The following is an 18,465-nucleotide window of genomic DNA, read 5'->3' on the forward strand; positions in this document are numbered from 1 at the left end:
TTTTAGTCCCAATCTCATCTGTGCAAATTGTGATGAGAGTATTGACTTTTCCCAGTACCACCACCTGCACATAAAAAAGAAAAAGGAAAAGGAACTGTTTTTATTTAGTGTATTTGCTTTGCTATCCTTGCAGGTATTTTGTGTTAAACAATGATGCTGGCCTGCTGGAGTACTTTGTGAATGAGCAGTCTAGACACCTGAAGCCCAGAGGCACCCTGCAGCTGGCTGGAGCTGTCATCTCCCCCAGTGATGAAGACTCTCACACCTTCACAGTCAATGCAGCCAGTGGGGAGCAGTACAAACTAAGAGGTAGGACCTGGATGCTTGGGCAGGGCATCCTTCCACCAGGGGACAGTCCTGGCTCTCACCTGGGGCTGCTTGGCTGGCCTTGGCTGCAGGGCCAAAGAGAGAGGGCCTGGTTGGCAAAGTGCTGCCATGAAAATCATGTGCAAGACTTCCATCCCACTGTTGAGCTAGAAATGCTCTGTATTTATTAGCTAGAAATGCTCTGTATTTATGGATAGCTCCATAATGTTTGGGTTTCATGACCTTCAGAAGACTTCATATATGTAGAATGGGGTTTAATCTTCATGTGTACCGTCCTTTCATTGCTCTGATTCAAAGTTTTCTAAATCATTGTAGGCAGCAATACTGTGGTGATGCTCACAGAAAATCTAATTATTTAGCTTGTGAGCCACCTTATGTTGGTTATGAAAGCCTGTTCTCTGATTTTGAAAACTGCAGAAATCTAGGCTAATGACTTTGAGTATTTCTTCCCTTGAGGACTTGCTGTAATTTTCTAATTTGGAATACCTTACTCTTATTGTAGGAAAATGTTTCATGCTGTTAGATTACAATATTTGTGAGGGTAGTTGTGGTTTGTTGATGTTTTAAAATTAATTCCGTAACACTAAAAATAGCATAAAGAGAAAAGAAAGCATATACTATTTATGTTAAACTTAACATTATAATTATTACAGACAAATGACTTTTAGATTAAAATTACTTTGCACTTAGTCTTGTGATTTTTAAGAATGAAGCAGGGTTTTTTTGCCCATACTTTGAAATATCTTCATTTAACAGAATCCTTTTGGTTTGCTTTATTAGCTACAGATGCTAAAGAGCGGCAGCACTGGGTTAGCAGGCTACAGATATGCACCCAGCATCACACAGAGGCCATTGGAAAGGTATGACTGGTGCTCTCATGGGCAAAAATCTGCCTGGTGGTAGGAGTATTGCAAATACAACTTCAGTGTTATTGAAGCCCTTCCTTTTTGGGAGTGGTCCTTTTTTTTTGATTTTTTTTTTCTAACCCCTTTTATTTTTCTAAAAACCACTCAGCAGCCCATAGATAAATTTAGGGTGAATTCCCATGTTTGAGAAAAAAGTCCTCAACACTTTGTCTGAGTACTGTTGTTTCCCTTTGCTAACCATGTATGGATATATGTGTAGTGTATTTTACAGAACCTCCTGATTGCCATAACACCTGTTCTGATACCTGAATAAAATCTAGCTTTTAAGTTACAATCAGCTGATTTTGTTGTAAGAGATAAGTAGAACTAATAGCTCTGAATGAAATTCCATTATTTTAAATGTCAGCTCTATCCCTGCAGGATCTATTAGGAGTCATTTTCTGGTGCTGTTGCAGATCAAGGACTGATTTTCAAGTCAGAGAAGTGATAGTTACTGATCCATCTCGTTTCACAGATTGTTCTTAATTAGACTATAAAAGAGAGCAGCTAGAAGCAGACAGTGGAAAATATTTAGCATTTGCTACTAATGCATTATTAGGGCTGTGACATCTTTCCTTACTGTATAAAAAAATTAAACATTTATTATTATAAATGTTCTGCTGTATCTTTCACGTTAGAACACTTGCTGGTTATTAGGATTAATTGTAAATGTTTCTCAATATGCTTGTTTATTCACTAGAACAACCCTCCTCTGAAATCTCGCAGCTTCTCTCTTGCATCCCAAGGAAGTGCCAACTCTCCTGGTGTGCAGAGAAGACCCAGTCAAAATGCAATTTCCTTCTTCAATGTTGGACACCACAGATTGCCAACAGGAAAAAGAGTTCCCATTATGCAGCCAGATCACCTTGTGGATGTTAGAGAGGTTTGTATGCTTTAAATTCCCTTGCAGTTTTTTGAGACTGCTGTGGTATTATTTGTAAGGTTGTGAAGAAACCTGCTATTCTTAGTTGGGTATATTGTCAGTAACATGTCCTAAGCTATTATTGCACAGCTGTGTGAGGATAAATAGCTGATCCTAGCTAATTGTAGAAGTAGAGGGTGTATATTTGGTGTATATTTTATATTTTGTACTTTGCAGTGGGATCCAGATGCTGAAGGTAGAACCACATTCTCGTCTTTGCAAGTCCTAGCACTACAAGTGACAAGGGAATATCCTTATGGGATATAACATCACATACTATGATTCTATTGTACACTTTTCTTCCCTTGTCAAGCTATAGAAGAGCTGACTAAGCTTGTATCTCTTATGACCAGGGAGAAGTTGGTAATGATTGATATTTCAAAATGCTAATACCATTTTCTGCTATGCTGATTCATTTAGACAAATTTTCTAGGGATGGGTGTGGCTAAACACAGAGCAATTCAGATGCCTGGGGTTTTTTCACCATATGTTTAGGTGTAGTGTATTTTGGGAGAAAAATCCAGAAATAATTACCTTTCCATCTTGACTGACAGAACAGACTGATACTGGCTGATTTTAACTTGTGAATATATCCAGGGTGGATCTTGCCTATCTAAAGATAATGCATTGCAAGCCTGTGTTACTTAGTGGTGGTATTAATGTTAATAAGTATTTTAATGTTAACTGTAGTTAGTGTGGTGTGACATATTTCTAGGCAAAAATAAATTTCTAATGGAGAGCTTTTTAATTTAGCAAATAAAGATACAAGAAGCAGGAATAGCTAGAAATTGAACTTAGAAAAAATGGAATAGAAGAATGCTGTATAATATGAGCCTCATTAACCTTAAAATATGTGGCTGAACACTGTGGTAAGTTCTCCAGTAACTGGGTGTTGCAGATATTTTCACTGGTATGGCATGCTGTCATTGTGCCTTGATTTATATCAGCTATTGTGGTGTAATTATTCAGGAGTTTACACAAGATGATTGCCTCTTTAAACCTCGGGGTCTGTGAATCTCTCTCCACAGCAGATTGTTCTTGCAGATGCCTTGCAAAAGGATAATTGCTACCATCCTGTTTTTATCCTCTTACAGCAATAAAGTCTCCTATAGTGCTAATGCAGAGACCTGTGAAGTGCTGCTAGGTACTCAGGAAAATCAAAATGTTTCCAAAATGTTTTTTTTACTTTTTGAATTTTCCAACATCATTATGGCATACAAAATTTCAGGGAGGAAAGAGGAGTATGTGTGAGCTGGAGCACTGAAGCAGTGGCTTGTGTCCTGTAACTGGAATAAAGTGGAATGACTTTTCTTGGCATTGCAAAGAGCACAGGAAGCTCTTCACGCTCTCCTGATTGCTACTGAATTTGGTGGCACAGCATTACTATTTATCAACTTAAAAACTTTAGACTTGTACAGATGAAGAATCCTCAGTAGTGCTGACTCTTCTGAGTGTTAGTTTGCTTTCCTTTTTTAAGCTAAAATGCTTCTTGGATACAATGCCTACTTTTTTGTAGATATTATTAAAATACTGAAGGGCAGGTGTGTGCCTGTTACCCCTGAGCATGGTACAGCTTGAACACTTAGAAATTCATTTTGAAAAGCTGTGGGAAGAGCAACTTCTTTCAAAGAATATACTACAATTTTACCTTCTTTCATTTCCCCATGAATGGCACTATATCTGAGTCTCCCTTGGCAGTCCCTTTCCCTTTACCTGCCCCTTGTTCTTGGCTGAATGTCATGATGCTGACGTGGTTACTGTGCAAAGCAGGAGGTTTAAGAAGGTCTTTTTGCTAACTTGCACTAAATGCAGGTGTCTGTGTGTTTGCAAATGAAAACAATGGCCTTGTATTTTTCCAAGATTTTGACTTTTTAGTCACTGTGCTTTTATTTTCCTGGCACTATTTTTTTTCTCAGTGCTGAGTGTAGAACTAAGAAAAACCTTAAGACTGTTCAAAGTGTGTCCTTTGAAAGGGAAGATGTGCCTTTTTAAACTTCATAGTTAAGCATAGCATGGCTTGTCCTATTGTCTGGTACTGGAATGAAGTGCTTGGGGCCTGCCACATGGTGAATTACTAACAGTAAAGGTCACCAGAAGGATTGTGGTGATTTGTCAACTGATTATCTGTGGGGTTTTTGTGGGAGTTTCTTTTTAAGCCAGCACACCTTTTCAAAGTTGGAAAAAAGTGCACAGAAAGGCTTTTATCACACTTGTGACTGGAGAAAAATGAGACACATGTTGTGATAGCAGCTGGTGTGTTTGCGTAGGCAAAGCTATCTATAACTAAATGTTTTAGTAGCTTTCTGCCCTGTTGCTCTTGGTATATGCTAAGGCTGGCTCTGCACAGTTAACACCAGTTTTAAAGAGCCACTGCTTTGTAAATTCACACCTTGGAATGCTATGGAGCCAAGCCCTTAAAAGTTCCAAAGATCATGTACTATGAACTTGTGTGAATTCACGTTCCTTAAGTATTGCATAAAATCTTAAAGCAGTTCCTGGAAGGGATTGCAGGTAGTAGTACTGAAAAAAAAAAGTCAGTCAGATACTGATTAGGAATTAAATAGTTGGAGTGAAAAAGCTACCTAGTGGCATAGCAGTTAAATGCATCTTTCTTTAAAGGCTTTTTAAAGGAATTCTGCTGCTGCTCTGCTAAATCAATCTGTCCTTGCATTTACCTTCACTACCAGAACACACAATGATTGCAGGCAGTGCTTGTTCCTCCACAGAAAGGGGACTAGCATGTGTAAGATGTTGTTTTCATCCCTGTGATTCAAAATCAGGTAATATTTTCTTTCTGTGAAAATAGAGAGGGAAGTGCTGCTTGATGGCTGGTGTGCTTTGCCCCTGTACCTCATGGGGGCAGATTCTGTGATTTAGGTGTGTGGAGTTCTGTGATTCAGGTGTGTGAAGGAGGAAAGGAGCTTGGGAGGAGAGCAAGGGGAACAATGACAACAGCACAGGACAGCTGCAATTTGAACACTGAATGAAGGTGAAAATCCTGCTGGCTTTTCTTCCCTCCTTGCAAAGTAAATGCTGAGATGGTGATAATCAGTGTGGTGTCAATGCAGGCAATAAATGAAGATCCTTTTTGGTTTGAGCCAAAATGAAGAATACAGATCTTCTCTGTTAAAATACTGCACCTCTGATTGCAGGGAGTGAAAAAAGTCTTTGATGCCCGCAGACAGTAGATCCTATTCCAGGCTGTGCAGAGCACAGAGCTTAATTACTTCTCACACAGAGTGCATGTGGGTGATGCCTTAGGATTTTAGCTTTCATATTTTTCATATATTTGTAATCCTGCAATTCCCCTCTCACCCCCATCCCTATCAACTGGGCATGAAAGTGTTTGATATTTACTGCAACAAGTGTCTTACTCAAATTCATCTTTGCCTTTCTTTTTAAAGTCACTTTGATATTCTTTTGCTTGTTAATAAAGTGCCATGTATTTTTGTGAGTAGATTCACCATGCATTTAATGACTCTGTAGTAGTAGTTCTCAGAGTCAAGAGGAAAAAGTACAGGTAATTTTACATCTATCTGTTACCTTGTAGTTTTATTATTGTCCCAAAACCTGGGACAATAGTTAATTTTACATCTATCTGTTACCTTGTAGTTTTATTATTGTCCCAAAACCTGTGCGAGCACAGCTGAGCAGGTATCACACAACACTTCTACCACCTGACAAGTGACTGTTTTGTTTGACAGATGATGTCTCAGGCTGAGGGCCAGCAGAGAGACTTGATCAGGAGCATAGAATGCCTTCCTGCCTCCGGTCACCTTACATCCTTGGATCAGGACCTATTGATGCTCAAAGCAACTTCCATGGCAACCATGAACTGCTTAAATGACTGTTTCCATATTCTCCAGTTACAGCATGCTTCTCAACAAAAGGGCTCCTTACCAGCAGGTGGGTATGGGTGCTCACAGAGAGCAGAACTCTGGTTCAAGTACAGCAAATACAAATCCTTTCCTGGCAGAAGTGTTCATTCCACTAACACATGGGCAAAGGAAACTGCTGACTGTCTGGTTTCTTGTGAATTTTTCCAGACCTCAGCTTGTGTTGGGTGGAACTCTGTGCATGTTGAATATATATTTTTTAAGCATTTATTCTGTCAGGAAGTCTGTGGCAGCAGCTGCATAGGTGTAACATCTAATTGTTGTGCAACATCTCACAACACAATAAACTATGTCAGGCACCCCAACACAAAGACTGCCCTGGGGATATAATTGTAATAGTGGAGGGGGAATTTGATGACATTGCAGATTCTACAATGTGTCCACTACATCTCTGCCAAATGCCATGCTTTTTTAATTCTTTTTTTGCACACTGAATACCTGTTATTGGTATTTACATGTGTGTAGCTTCCATTTCCAGTTAAGCATTAAAATGCAAAACTCTAAATTTGCACTGATTTTTACTGTTACTGTTTAAATATCAGTATTCTTGTTTTGAGTTACTGCCTTAGTCTAAACCATGGTCTAAGGAGAAGTGTTGTATTCTATTCTGAGGCCAGAATGCACTTGTAAGTAAATGAAAACTGCTTAAGGGTTGGGAAAAAATAGAAAATCTCTTCTAATAAACTACTCAATAAACTACCTCAATAAGCAAACAAAAACCCCCTAAACCCTACTGCTCATCAGTGTGGAATATGTGCATTCAGGCAGCAGACAAATACGTTGCCATGTCTGCACAATTGATCACTTCAATGCAAGTAAGAGCTTAGTGGAATTGTTCTACCTGATTCATGTGCTGTGTATGGAATTGAATGTGATTGTGGTTGTTTGTAAATTCTTCTGCATCTTATTGTGCCTTTTTTCATGTGTTTGCTTTGTGGCTTTTTGTGAGGTTTGTAGGATTTTCAAATGCTTCTTTTGCACAACAGATCAGTAGATGTAGTAAGTGTCTAACAAAGAACACACATAAATTGTCTCTCTCCTTATCTATCCCATATTCCTCTGATATTTGTGGTGTCTGCTTTGCCTTGGCATATTATTTCTGAGCTGTAATTAATTTAACTTCCAAGATGAAAAAAATGTTACACAAAAGTATTAAAACTATATTAAAAGTGTTTCTGATTCTGAAATCACCAGTGGCATTAAAAGAGAATATGTGAATAGATTGATTTAGTTTTTTTGCTGTATTTCAGTTCAGAGTTTCATTTTAAACCCAAAAAACTGGATGGCAATTCTTGAGATATTTGTCTGAACTCTGAAGTTATGCTGAAAGAACTCTTCCTGTTCTCTGTGAATTTTTTCACTGTTGATGCATAACTGTGGGAGATGCACATCAGAAGTATTTTTATTTTGGCATTTTCACATACGCACTACTAAAGTGGTTTTTTGACTTGTATTTGGGGGCATAAGTAGGGTCCTATGAGGACCACTGTAATAATTTAAGAAGATAATTTTGGTTTGGGGATTTTTTGACAAGTGATGTAGGTTTTTAATTTTTTAAACCATGCAGGGAAAAGCTTTAATTCACTGGCTGCTATTCAGCTGGTATCTGCCTGTTATGGCTGAATCTAAAAATACTGCTTGAACATGTCCAAATCTTGAAGATTTCCAGTGATATCCTGGGGGGATGGATGGAGAAGAGAGGATCAGCAGATTGGATGATGCATTACTGGGGCCAGAGTTAAAAGAGACCATTAAAAGAATGCATGTGTCTTTCTGCAGCCTTCCATCTCCCCCCTGCTGTGGCCTTTCTCAAGACACTGCAATACATTTGTTCCTTTCAAGGATTGCCAAGAACTTTTAAAAATTATGTATTTTTAAATCCATTTAGCTTGGATTTCTCCTCTTGACTAAGGAGGGATACTTCTGGTTCAACTGGTGCAACCAGGCTTAAAAATCAAGGACTAGAAATACTGTAAGAATGCCAGTTTACTATAGATTATTAGATGGCAAAAAAAACAAACAAACAAACAACAAACAAAAAAATAAAGCAATCAAAAGACTGAAAATACTGCCCCAACACATCAAAGTGTGTTCTGAATCACAAACTTAAAGATGAACAAGAAAGTTCCACCTGTTAGCTTTTGTGCAACAGCAATTTGCAACTCTTGAAGAAAAATGTAGGAAGTGAAAACTCAAGAGGTCTGCAGTGTGCCAGGGAGGAAGTGCTGACAACTGTTTGAAAAGCAATTGGTGAGGACTGTAGGGGAGGAGGATGTCACAAGTAAGGAGAATGGCTTGTGCCTATGCAAAACAGCTGAGAGCAGATTTGTATGTGCTGTTCCAGTGGAAGAGAAGTCTTAAGGTGGTATCTTGTCCATTCACAAGGATTCAGACACAGGTAGTAGCTCAAATCTTTCAAAAAACCCCTCTTAACAGCAAAAAATAAAGAGAAAATGTAACAAATAAGGTTATTTTAGATGTAGCTGATAGAAAATATTAAAGGGAGGCTGTTGGGTAAATTCAAGCTAATACAGAGGCAGAGAGTGTGGATGAAATGCAGCCTAGAACATGCAGTTAGAGATTAGCATGTTGAAAGTTACAGCTTAGAAAGCAGATGTCATGGAGAGGTTTTTAGGACAAGTAAACTCTTTTCAAAAAGATATGATAGCAGCATTTTGAGCATCTTTTTTTTTTTTTTTTTTACTTTGAAACTTCTCTTTAAATAGCTTTTATTTGGTATGGTCAGGAATTCTTGTTTCTTGTGATGTAGTGGATTAATGAGTGACGAATGATGAAAATAAGCTGCCTGGCTGTGGAAAAGTTGTCTCATATAGCAAAGCTGGACTTTTTTCCTGTGTTTTCCTGGTGGAAATGCTGCTGTTAATCTGAATTAAGCTTACTCTGCCTGTTTTGGTTGAGGATGTGACCTAGTTGCAGGTAACAGGGGTCTGGAAATAAAGGATTGTGTATCATATGGGAAGAGACAACAGACACCTTAGTATAGGTGTCTTACTATAGCACAGGGAACTGCTATCTCGTGGTAGAAATTCAGGTTTCCTGATAATTTCTGTGTTTGCAACCCAGCCAAGATGGTTTGTCAGTTTGTGTATTCTTCAGTAAAAACTGATTGGAATCACCTGTACATTTATTGCCCTTTGAAAAAGAATGGAACATTTGTATTATTAATGAGGAACCCGACCCGTTCTGATAAATTAACTGGGAGTAACTAGAGATGCTGGAATCATCAGGTGGGTAATAGCTTTCCAAGCCCTGCAGGTTTGTTTTTTTCTTTTTTTTTTTTGACAGCTATTATTTATTCAACAGTGTGTGCCTGCCTTCTCTGCAGCTGAGAAAAGGCAAGCACCCTCTCCAGAGAAAACAGTGGCAACAAAACTACTGCTTTTGGTCTTTTTAGTGTATGACAGAGCTGGGTTTTAGAAGCTGATAAGTGGAAAGCTGTTTTTAATTTTGGTACCAGCTAAAGAGAAGTGTAAGGGCTGCTTAACATTCCCATGATACCAGGCTCCTCCTGTAGTGTCTGATTACGCCTTTCATGACACCAACTAGTTTCTCCAGTCCAAGTTGCATGTATTACAGCTCGCCAATCCCAGTGTTTGTGCTAATGATCACTGAAGGTGGTGTCTCATTGCACCACCTTTGTTTCGTGGCTGCTGGAGGCATTGGCTGCAGGAGGAATTGGCTGCTTTTGGCTTATTCCACAAGAAATAGTTCTTTTGTTGGAAAGTGCTGTTTGCTGACCTCGCAGAGGATGAGCAAGCTTCAGCGCAAACTTTCCTTTGCTTCAGGAACGACAATCAGTTGGTTGGAACCGAAGATATCCCTGGCAAACCACTTCAAAAATGGAGCAGCTCAGAATTTCCCAGCAGAGATAAACAAGGCAGCATCTGTCAGAGAAGAGCAGTCCATTGCAGAGCCCTGCCAGCTAACAAGGGTAAGGTAATGTGACATCCCATTTCTGCGGGGAATTATTTGGAGGAATACCTGTAAATGTTTCAATCGTGTTATGTGGAAGTGATTTAATGACAGCTGCTCTCATACTTAGGGTTAGTTGTGTAGGAGGAGGAGTGAGGACAGTTGCAGTAAGTGAAACTCTCTACCTTGTTTATTCAACAAATTTTTGCTGCTTTATGTAACTTGTTGTCAAGTGGAGGGAGCCAGTTAGGGTGGTAATGCAAGGCAATGAAATAGGGTTTTTGCACTTCATTATTTACTTGTTTTAGATGAAATGCAAGGGAATACTGCCTAAATAAAATTTGTGACACTCTCAAAATAGTCCCAAGAAGAACTGCCTAAGCAGACAAAAGACAAAATTGCTGGTCTTCAGCTATTACATTTCCCTTTCTTTTCTAGGTCTTGTTGCATCTGTTTTTCTTAATCTGAGCAACTCTCATCATTTGACTGTGGGGTGTCTTAGTACATTTGAAATACAGTTACAGTCTGTATCATTTTCAGCTACAGTCTGTATCATTATAACTGACAAAATGGATTTGAATTGCAAAACAGTGAAGTAAAAAACCAGCAGGGATTATGAAGAAGAGCATGTTTTCCTAACTAAGCTAGAAAATCATAATTACATCCTCTTTATGCTAGTTGGTTTCACACAGTTGTTTGGCTGAGACTGTGTAACTGTGAAAAGATAATGTGCTGTTTTATATCTCTGCAATAGCACTGGGCTGTCTTAAAGCAAAATTGAAATGGAAAGAATTATTTTCAATTGCTATAGTTTATAGATTTTTAAATGGGTCAGAGTAGTTTCTACTAAGTTAAAAAAAGAAAAGATGAAACAAAACTAGGAGCTTTCAACTAAATCACTTAATTCCTTCCTTTCAATAATTAAGGCAGTCACAGTTTGAGTACGTCATGTATCTGAGGTGTGACAGGTGTTATCACTCCCTGTAGGTATTTTCAACTCCCTTATTTCTGAGAGCAGAACAACATTCTTGCAAAGGAGTTACCTGTGTGATACTGCACTTGTCATCAGGATTTGAGCCCTGTGTGAGGGCTTGGCCCCCTGCTTTTGGTGATTGAGTGTTGATAAATCTGCCTTGAGCCAGGGCAGCTGCTCCAGGACAAAGGCTTTGCTTAGGCAAAGGCAAATTGCTGCCTTCCTGTGGCATCCAGTGCCTCTCCCCTCTGCATTTGCCTCCCTCCAGCTGTTTGTCCAAGAGGATGCAGCTCAGAGCCCTAGCAGTGCCAGCATCCCTCCTGCCTGAAGTGCTTGGCTTTCTGCTTGTGCTGTGGTGGTTGTTAAAACAGTGCAGATATAATTTCTAGTCTGCCTGCTTTAGTTACACAGACAGGAGCGCCTGCAGTATGTGTGTATGCCTGGAGTTTTGTTATTTTATTGATGCTGCTTTTAAAAAGTTACTTTTTTTCTTTCACTTTTACATATTTCCCCTCACTGCAACGTGATAATGCTTGTGCAGCCCAGCTTGCAGATGCCAGGTGTGATGGTAGTCAGGGAATTCAGAACTACAGTCTGATACAGCCCTTGGAGTAGTGAGGGCAGCACTGGAAAGGCTGAAGTGGTGTGGAGGTGGAGGGGGTTGTTGAGGTGGTTGGAATTGCTGCTAGCTTTTGGTTTGCTGTTTCTGTGTGTGTGTTACATGCTTGACATTCTGTGAAGTCACAAAACTTACAGGAATTTCTTTTAAGCTTTTTTTCTTTTTTTCCATGACCCATATGAGAGAGGGTGAGAAATCTGAGCCTGAATCCTCCAGATGGAATCTGCATTGAGTTATCTTCATATCCATTCAAATTCTTCAGCTGTTTATCTTGGGTGTAGATTCCATTGTGTAGCTCTCTGCAGGGGTTTATTTAGCCTTTTTTCATACATAGACAGTTAAATACAATATGAAGTCCTTTTTGAATACTGTCTGGCCAGTCACATCTTTGAGCAAAGTTTATGGCTCTTATTCCAGGAACCTGAGGAAATAAATCCAGATGAGGAGCTGGAGGATATCTGTGATGATAAGGAAGATGACCTAGGAGCGGTGGAAGAGCAGCGCAGCGTTATCTTGCATCTTTTGTCTCAGCTGAAACTTGGCATGGACTTAACAAGAGTAAGTAACTGAAGTGTGAGAATTGGCTGCAGTAAAAGTGAGGCATCATTTAAAACTCAACTCCTGTATTGAGCAGTATTGAGTTCAATGTGAAACTGTGGCCAGTAGCAACATCAGGTCTCAATATCTGATGTCCCAGGTTGAGACAGGTTTAGGTGAAATGTGCTGACTCTCTTTTTTATTACCTTCTCCTTGTGTTTTCTACTGTGCTTCTGCTGCCTTTCCTGTGATGGCCTGTCTTCTTTCCAGTGTTTGAACCTTAGTCTTTTCATGCTGTTTTCTTCAGCCTTCTCATATTTATCTTTCTGCTTTCTTTTCATGATCTCTTTTCTATCTTGATAATGCTTTTTCACACAACATGTATAACCCTACACCTGTGTCCATGCTGCTTCTGAAAAGAAGTTTTCTTTTGGTTCCCCCATCTATCTTTGGATGCCTGTTTAAACCTCTTTCCTATTCTCATTTCTGTGTTTGCTCACAAGCAGGCAAGAACAAAGTTATGCTGGAGGGAATTGGATTTAACACTTGAGTGCAGATCTCAAAAGCAAGCAGCTTGGAAAAATTAACACTCAGGTGCTGTTAGACAACTTGGGCAGCAAATCTGGGAAAATCAGGCTGCTACCAGCTTATGTTCAATTCATTCTTGTAAAGACTTCTTGCCATAAGCACTAAGCACTTTGAAATAAAAAAATGGATTTTACAGTAGCATGGAATGAAGAAAACACTCTGAAATAGAGTTACGGATTATTGGGGTTTTTTTAAACCTATGTTTTTAAGCACTAGCTACATAGCCCCTAGAAACACTTGTATTGTGCAGCTTATGTTTCACAGCTTGGGAGGCAAAATGAAAAGATGATTTGAGCAGGCCCTGCTGTCCGTGGGTCAGACATAAACCCCTGCTGCTTAACAAGACTCTGATGAAGTCACTCTATCACTTACATTGAAGATTGGATTTAGGGTATCTTTTGCTCTTAGTTGAAATAAATTGTCAAGCCTGTCTCCCAGGTGACTTTTGGCTGTGTAGGGAGAATTATGTGTATTTCAGAGGAGGCAAACACTGAAGTTAATAAATCTGACTTCAAAGCAGGTAATGAAGTTGTTAGAATTGTACTTGATTCAATTATCAGGGTGCTGTAGTGAAAAGTCACTTAATACTCAAGGTTAGTGTTGTAACAGCATGGCAAGTATATTCAGTTTAACTTGAATGGCTATGATGTCTTACATCTGTGCTTTTTCTCTTTGAAGAAGAGATTGAAATAGATTTAAATCTGATTTCAATGGATTGTCTTGATCCCATGGTTGAGATTCTCTGTGCTGCTGTTTACAACAGTTAGTTATGTCAGTTATGTAAGTTTAGCTGTGTGGGGCTTGTTCCTACTGCAGAGAAGGAAAACACTGATGATACCCACAGCCTTTCACCCCAGGGAGCTGCCCTTGGCTCAGGAAGGACAGGGTTGAATGTAACTGTGAAAGTATAAGGTACCTCTGCTCAGAGGCACAGGATAACCCCATCCTATGCTCCTTCTCATGGATGCTTGTCCCATTTGCTGTGTGAAGAGAGATTCTGCAAGCTCTTCAGAGCTGGCATAGCTTCCCAGCTTTCCTCTCCATTAGACCATACCTTTCCTAAATTCTGCTCTGAACCTTCTTTGTTGTAGTTTGAGTTCCTTCATGCTTGTTTTCTCTTTCACACATATATGGGACACATTATCTCTTTGCAGGTCTTTCATGTCTTAGGGTATTTTTACCTGATGCTCAGTTCCTTTCAACCTCTTTAGTACCACTTGTACTCACTGGGCTTTTTTTCCCATGTAAATTGCTTTTCTGGAGCTTCAGATCACTGGATTTTGCTCGCATCTTACAAGAGGAACAAGAAAGTGCACTCTGAAAGTGTGATGTCCCAAGCAGGACAGCATCCTCCTGCCAAGGCCTTCTCTTATAAAACACTTGTCTCTGTTTTCCTTACTAGATGCTTTTGGCTTACGGCTTTTCTTTCATTTTCAGGTGGTTCTTCCCACATTCATTCTAGAGAAGCGCTCGTTGCTGGAGATGTACGCGGACTTCATGTCGCACCCCGATCTCTTTGTGGCCATCACCAACGGCGGCGGCCCCGAGGAGAGGATGATCCGTTTCGTGGAGTATTACCTCACCTCCTTCCACGAGGGCCGCAAGGGAGCCATCGCCAAGAAGCCCTACAACCCCATCATCGGGGAGACCTTCCACTGCTCCTGGAGATTGCCCAAGAGCAGCGTGGCCACCGAGGCCGGCACCAACTGCTCTGCTCACTCCGCCTCGGAGCAGCTCGCTCCGCCCAAAGATGCGGAAGGGCAAGCGGAGCCGGACTGCTACACGGTGAAATTCGTGGCTGAGCAGGTGTCCCACCATCCCCCTGTCTCAGGGTTTTATGCTGAGTGTGTGGAGAGGAGCATGTGTGTCAACGCCCACGTCTGGACAAAAAGTAAATTCCTAGGAATGTCAATAGGAGTGACGATGGTTGGCGAGGGTGAGTGTAAATTCTGCCCTTTGTTCATTTTAGAGGGTTGTTAAAATACAAATTTGTTAGCAATGTTAGTATTGTTAAATAAAATTTTAAATAAAATTTTAAATAAAATTTTAAATAAAATTTTAAATAAAATTTTAAATAAAATTTTGTTTCTTAAAATATCAAATTTGATGGGAAATTTGATACTATTTTCAAGATATACAAATCGTCACTGCATACAGCAGATTTTCATACGGGAGGAAAAAACGGTTTATGCTTTGCCAAAAATCAGGATTATATTTGGAAATAAAATATTGCCTTTTAAGCAAAGGTCAGTTAGTGCAATGTAAACTGATATTTATGATTTGTAAATTAATTTGCATCAGACATTTATTAGATTGAAGTGTTGTTGCATTTCTGTGTATTGCTCTTAATATTCATGTGTATTGCACATTTTGATTTTCTTTAACTAGAAAAATTGGATCTTTTAGGGACAGTGAAGGGTAACTGCCCTCAAATTGTAATTTTGCATTAGTTATTAGTATTTACTGAACAAGATGAGACAGCCTCTCCCACCCTATGTGTATTTTGGCCAGTACCTACAGATTCCAGGCACTTGCATATAAATTACACTCTGGGCAAGGGAATGACCAAGGGAATGCCAGGGTATGTGAAAGGCACATCTTTGAGTGTACAGATAATTTCTGAAGTTGATATCTCTTTATCAAATCAGAACTTTTTTCAGGATTTCCCATGTTGTTTGTGCTGATGCCAGACACCCAGAGGTACTGTGCTTCAGAGTTGTGGGCTGGGGCAGGCAGCAGTTAGGTGTTGTCTGTTTCCTTGTAAGGGTAAGAGGGAGATCTTATGCTTTTAGTTTCTTTATAGGAATCAAACTCACTAATCTTTAAATACAAAGAAAAATTGTAGTATTTAATGAGATTCTTGGCATTTGTTGCCAAGGTTGCTGTCAGGAAGAAGTTGGGTTTGTCTTGGCAGGGAGGTGCAGTAAGGAGAATTGTCTCTGCTTCCTGCCCTCAGGTTGGCTAAGGTGGATTATAGAAAGGGAAAGCAGGAGTATTAGCCTTCCTCAGGATCTGCAGGTCAGGGAATTCTTTTGTTATTTCCTTTTGTCAGTGTAAGTCTTGCTGTGCTCCAGAGCCATCAGTAAGAGAGTGACCATCCCTTATATACACTACTGAAAACTGTGTGCATACCATGGGATTGTATTTTATGGAACAGTATTATTGAGATAAATGTCTTTTCCCAAAAGAGACCAAAATGCACATTACTCAAATTAGTGCTTCCAGGAAAATGTTTGTATGGAGAATCTAAAAAATGTCAGTCTTATGTGAGTTTTTTAATTTTCTTTTTTTGTATGAGGGGCTATGAGGAAAGGTAGCAGATGTAATATTGACTGTTTATTTCAACAACTTGTTTGGCCTTTTCTGAAATGGTAGTGGTTTACAGATTGTTGTATTTCTTCACACAGGTGTCTTACATCTCCTGGAACACGGGGAGGAATACACCTTCTCTCTGCCCTGTGCATATGCCCGCTCAATTTTAACTGTTCCTTGGGTAGAGCTGGGAGGAAAAGTCAACATTAACTGTGCAAAAACTGGGTATTCTGCAAGCATTAACTTTCATACCAAGCCCTTCTATGGTGGCAAGTTGCATCGGTGAGAACATTTTGTTTGTTTGAAATGAGACTGATCTCACTTTTGAAGAACTGAAGCTTACATGTAGTTCTGTTTCACTTGGTGCTATTTGAAAGTGACACATCATTTGGAGCTTTTTCCCTGGCTCACAATGTATCTTCCACTTTGCAATAGCTACTCTTGTGTCATAAGAGATAAGTTAGAGGATGTACTTTTACTTCAGTGATTTAATTTGGAAACTGTTTTGTTATTTGTCTCTCTGAAGTTAGTCACAGATACAGAGGCTTTTTAAAGAGAGATCTGTTCAAGGTACTGTAACTATTGAAAATTTGACATGGTGATGATTGGACATTGCCAAAAGAATCTCTTGATGGGAAGCAGCAGTGTTGTCATGGTTACTCAGAGCGCACAGGAGTTGCTATGGCAATGCTATGGATTTTTTTGTAGAGTGACCCTTGTTCTTAGGCCTTAGCTGGATGTTGGCTCCTTGGTCCTGTACCTCTTTAGCTGGATGAAATAGAGGATAATGATAATGGACAGCTAGACATGTATCAGCCATGCCAAGATTACACATAAGTGCCAGCAGTTTTTTATCACAAATGCAGGTTCAGGCAGATACTGTGGTCTGTGGTGGTTGTGTGTCAGAGCAATGCAACCCAGAGAAATACAGGGAGTTTAATGGAGCAGTTCAATTCTGCACCTCAGTAGTGAGGGATGTAACTTGGTTTACTTTCAGCTGAGAAGAGGCAGTGATTTTGAGAATGATATTAAAATACTGGATGTCAGTATTGTCTTATCTCACAATGCTTGGAAAAAATCAAGCTGTTATAGTTGTGAAGAAATAACTGCAGTCTGACCAGGCTGATCTCTGGCATCCTGTGGATTCAGGCTTTCAGAGATCTCTTGGGATGAGGACAGCAAGCCCACCATGTGTAAGAGCTTTGGTGAGGTGTGGAAGTCACAGGATGAGAAGCAGCACAAAATTAAGGCTGCTTGCTTGTCAGCTGCTCTTTCTGCTGTTTTCAGTAATTGTTGGTGCTACTTAACTTCCACAGAGAAAAAAATATTGTAAATGTGCTTTTATTGCTCATGTTTTTTTTCAACAAATCTTAAAATTTTTGTAATTTAAAAAAGAAAACTGTGTAAAAAAAACCAACTGTGTGAGCAGCACATACTTATCAGTCTGGGTTTTTAAAGATATTTCTCATGAGGTTAATTTAGGTTTGAGCTGCTGGACCATGGTATGATGGAAGTCTTACCAGCTGCCTCCTGTTGTGAGCTGGCTGTGAGCCTTCCCCCCTTGCCTTGGAGATTCCCTGCAGGTCTGCTTTGGCTGGCATCCAGTCTCCCTGTGCTGGGAGGTCTGACCTGTGATGCTCATGTCACTGCTTGAGAGATGAATTTCTCTATTTTGATGCTACAGCTGGAGAGGACGGGTAGGTGCAGGCACAGTGGGAAGTGACCAGTGTGCGTGGAAGAAGGGAAGTGGCACTTGTGTCCTGTGCTCCCATTTGCTCTGAGTGTGGGAGCACAGAAGTGCTGCTTTCCTCTCTCTGGGATGCAGTTGTTCAAAGGACATCAGAGGAAGGTGGTGGTGTGCAAGTTGGCTGTCCTCAGCTGCACACAATGGAAGTGTGGAAGGAGATGTAGCCTGTGCTTTGTGTGAGCACTGATGCAATGCAGGAGGGATGGAAGGTGGTGAGTTTTAGGGAGGTTATGTACAGGTAACTGCAGTTTAATTGGAGCTAGAGGTGATATCCTTTGTGAATCCTGCAGTACATTACAAGTGAGAATGTCTCAAGTCTGGTTTGTGTAGTGCACAGACCCTTTTATTTGTTTGTAGGAGAAAAGTTCTGTTTGAGACTGGCAATTTGCTTGCCAAGCAATGCTCAAAAACTGGGTCAGGATGAAGTGGATGTCAGGAGGTCTTTGTATAGGTCTTGAAGATGAGAAGAAAAATATGTGTAATTATGGTGATACTTCAGAATTATGCAACACTTTGAATGAAGCACTGCATGTTAGAAAGACAATTTCCTTATATTGTTATTGGCAGAGGTTTCTGTGGAAGACACAGGGAACAAAAGCAGTTCTCCTGATTCCTAGTTTCCTACCTTGCTTCTGCCTTTGTGTGTCTGCTGCTTATGTGATCAACATGAAAATCAGACCACCTGCGTAAGAAGGTTGAAGTGTAA

General features: G+C 39.9%; 1 protein-coding gene across 3 annotated transcripts in view; it reads left to right on the plus strand.

Annotated features, from left to right (window-relative positions):
• Positions 1–18,465, plus strand: part of OSBPL11 (oxysterol binding protein like 11) — a 40,208-nt gene that overhangs the window by 17,388 nt on the left and 4,355 nt on the right. For 2 of the 3 annotated variants that reach the window (XM_063161675.1, XM_063161674.1), the window contains exons 3-10: positions 134–309; positions 1,108–1,187; positions 1,933–2,115; positions 5,859–6,060; positions 9,857–10,002; positions 11,993–12,133; positions 14,138–14,636; positions 16,108–16,294. In XM_063161675.1, the coding sequence (XP_063017745.1) occupies positions 134–309; positions 1,108–1,187; positions 1,933–2,115; positions 5,859–6,060; positions 9,857–10,002; positions 11,993–12,133; positions 14,138–14,636; positions 16,108–16,294 (1,614 nt within the window). Of the gene's footprint in view, positions 1–133; positions 310–1,107; positions 1,188–1,932; positions 2,116–5,858; positions 6,061–9,856; positions 10,003–11,992; positions 12,134–14,137; positions 14,637–16,107; positions 16,295–18,465 lie in introns of those variants that run through there. The other variant, XM_063161676.1, reaches the window with a different exon arrangement.

Source organism: Melospiza melodia, chromosome 8 (genome assembly GCF_035770615.1).
Source record: "Melospiza melodia melodia isolate bMelMel2 chromosome 8, bMelMel2.pri, whole genome shotgun sequence".
Classification (NCBI taxonomy): Eukaryota; Metazoa; Chordata; class Aves; order Passeriformes; family Passerellidae; genus Melospiza; species Melospiza melodia.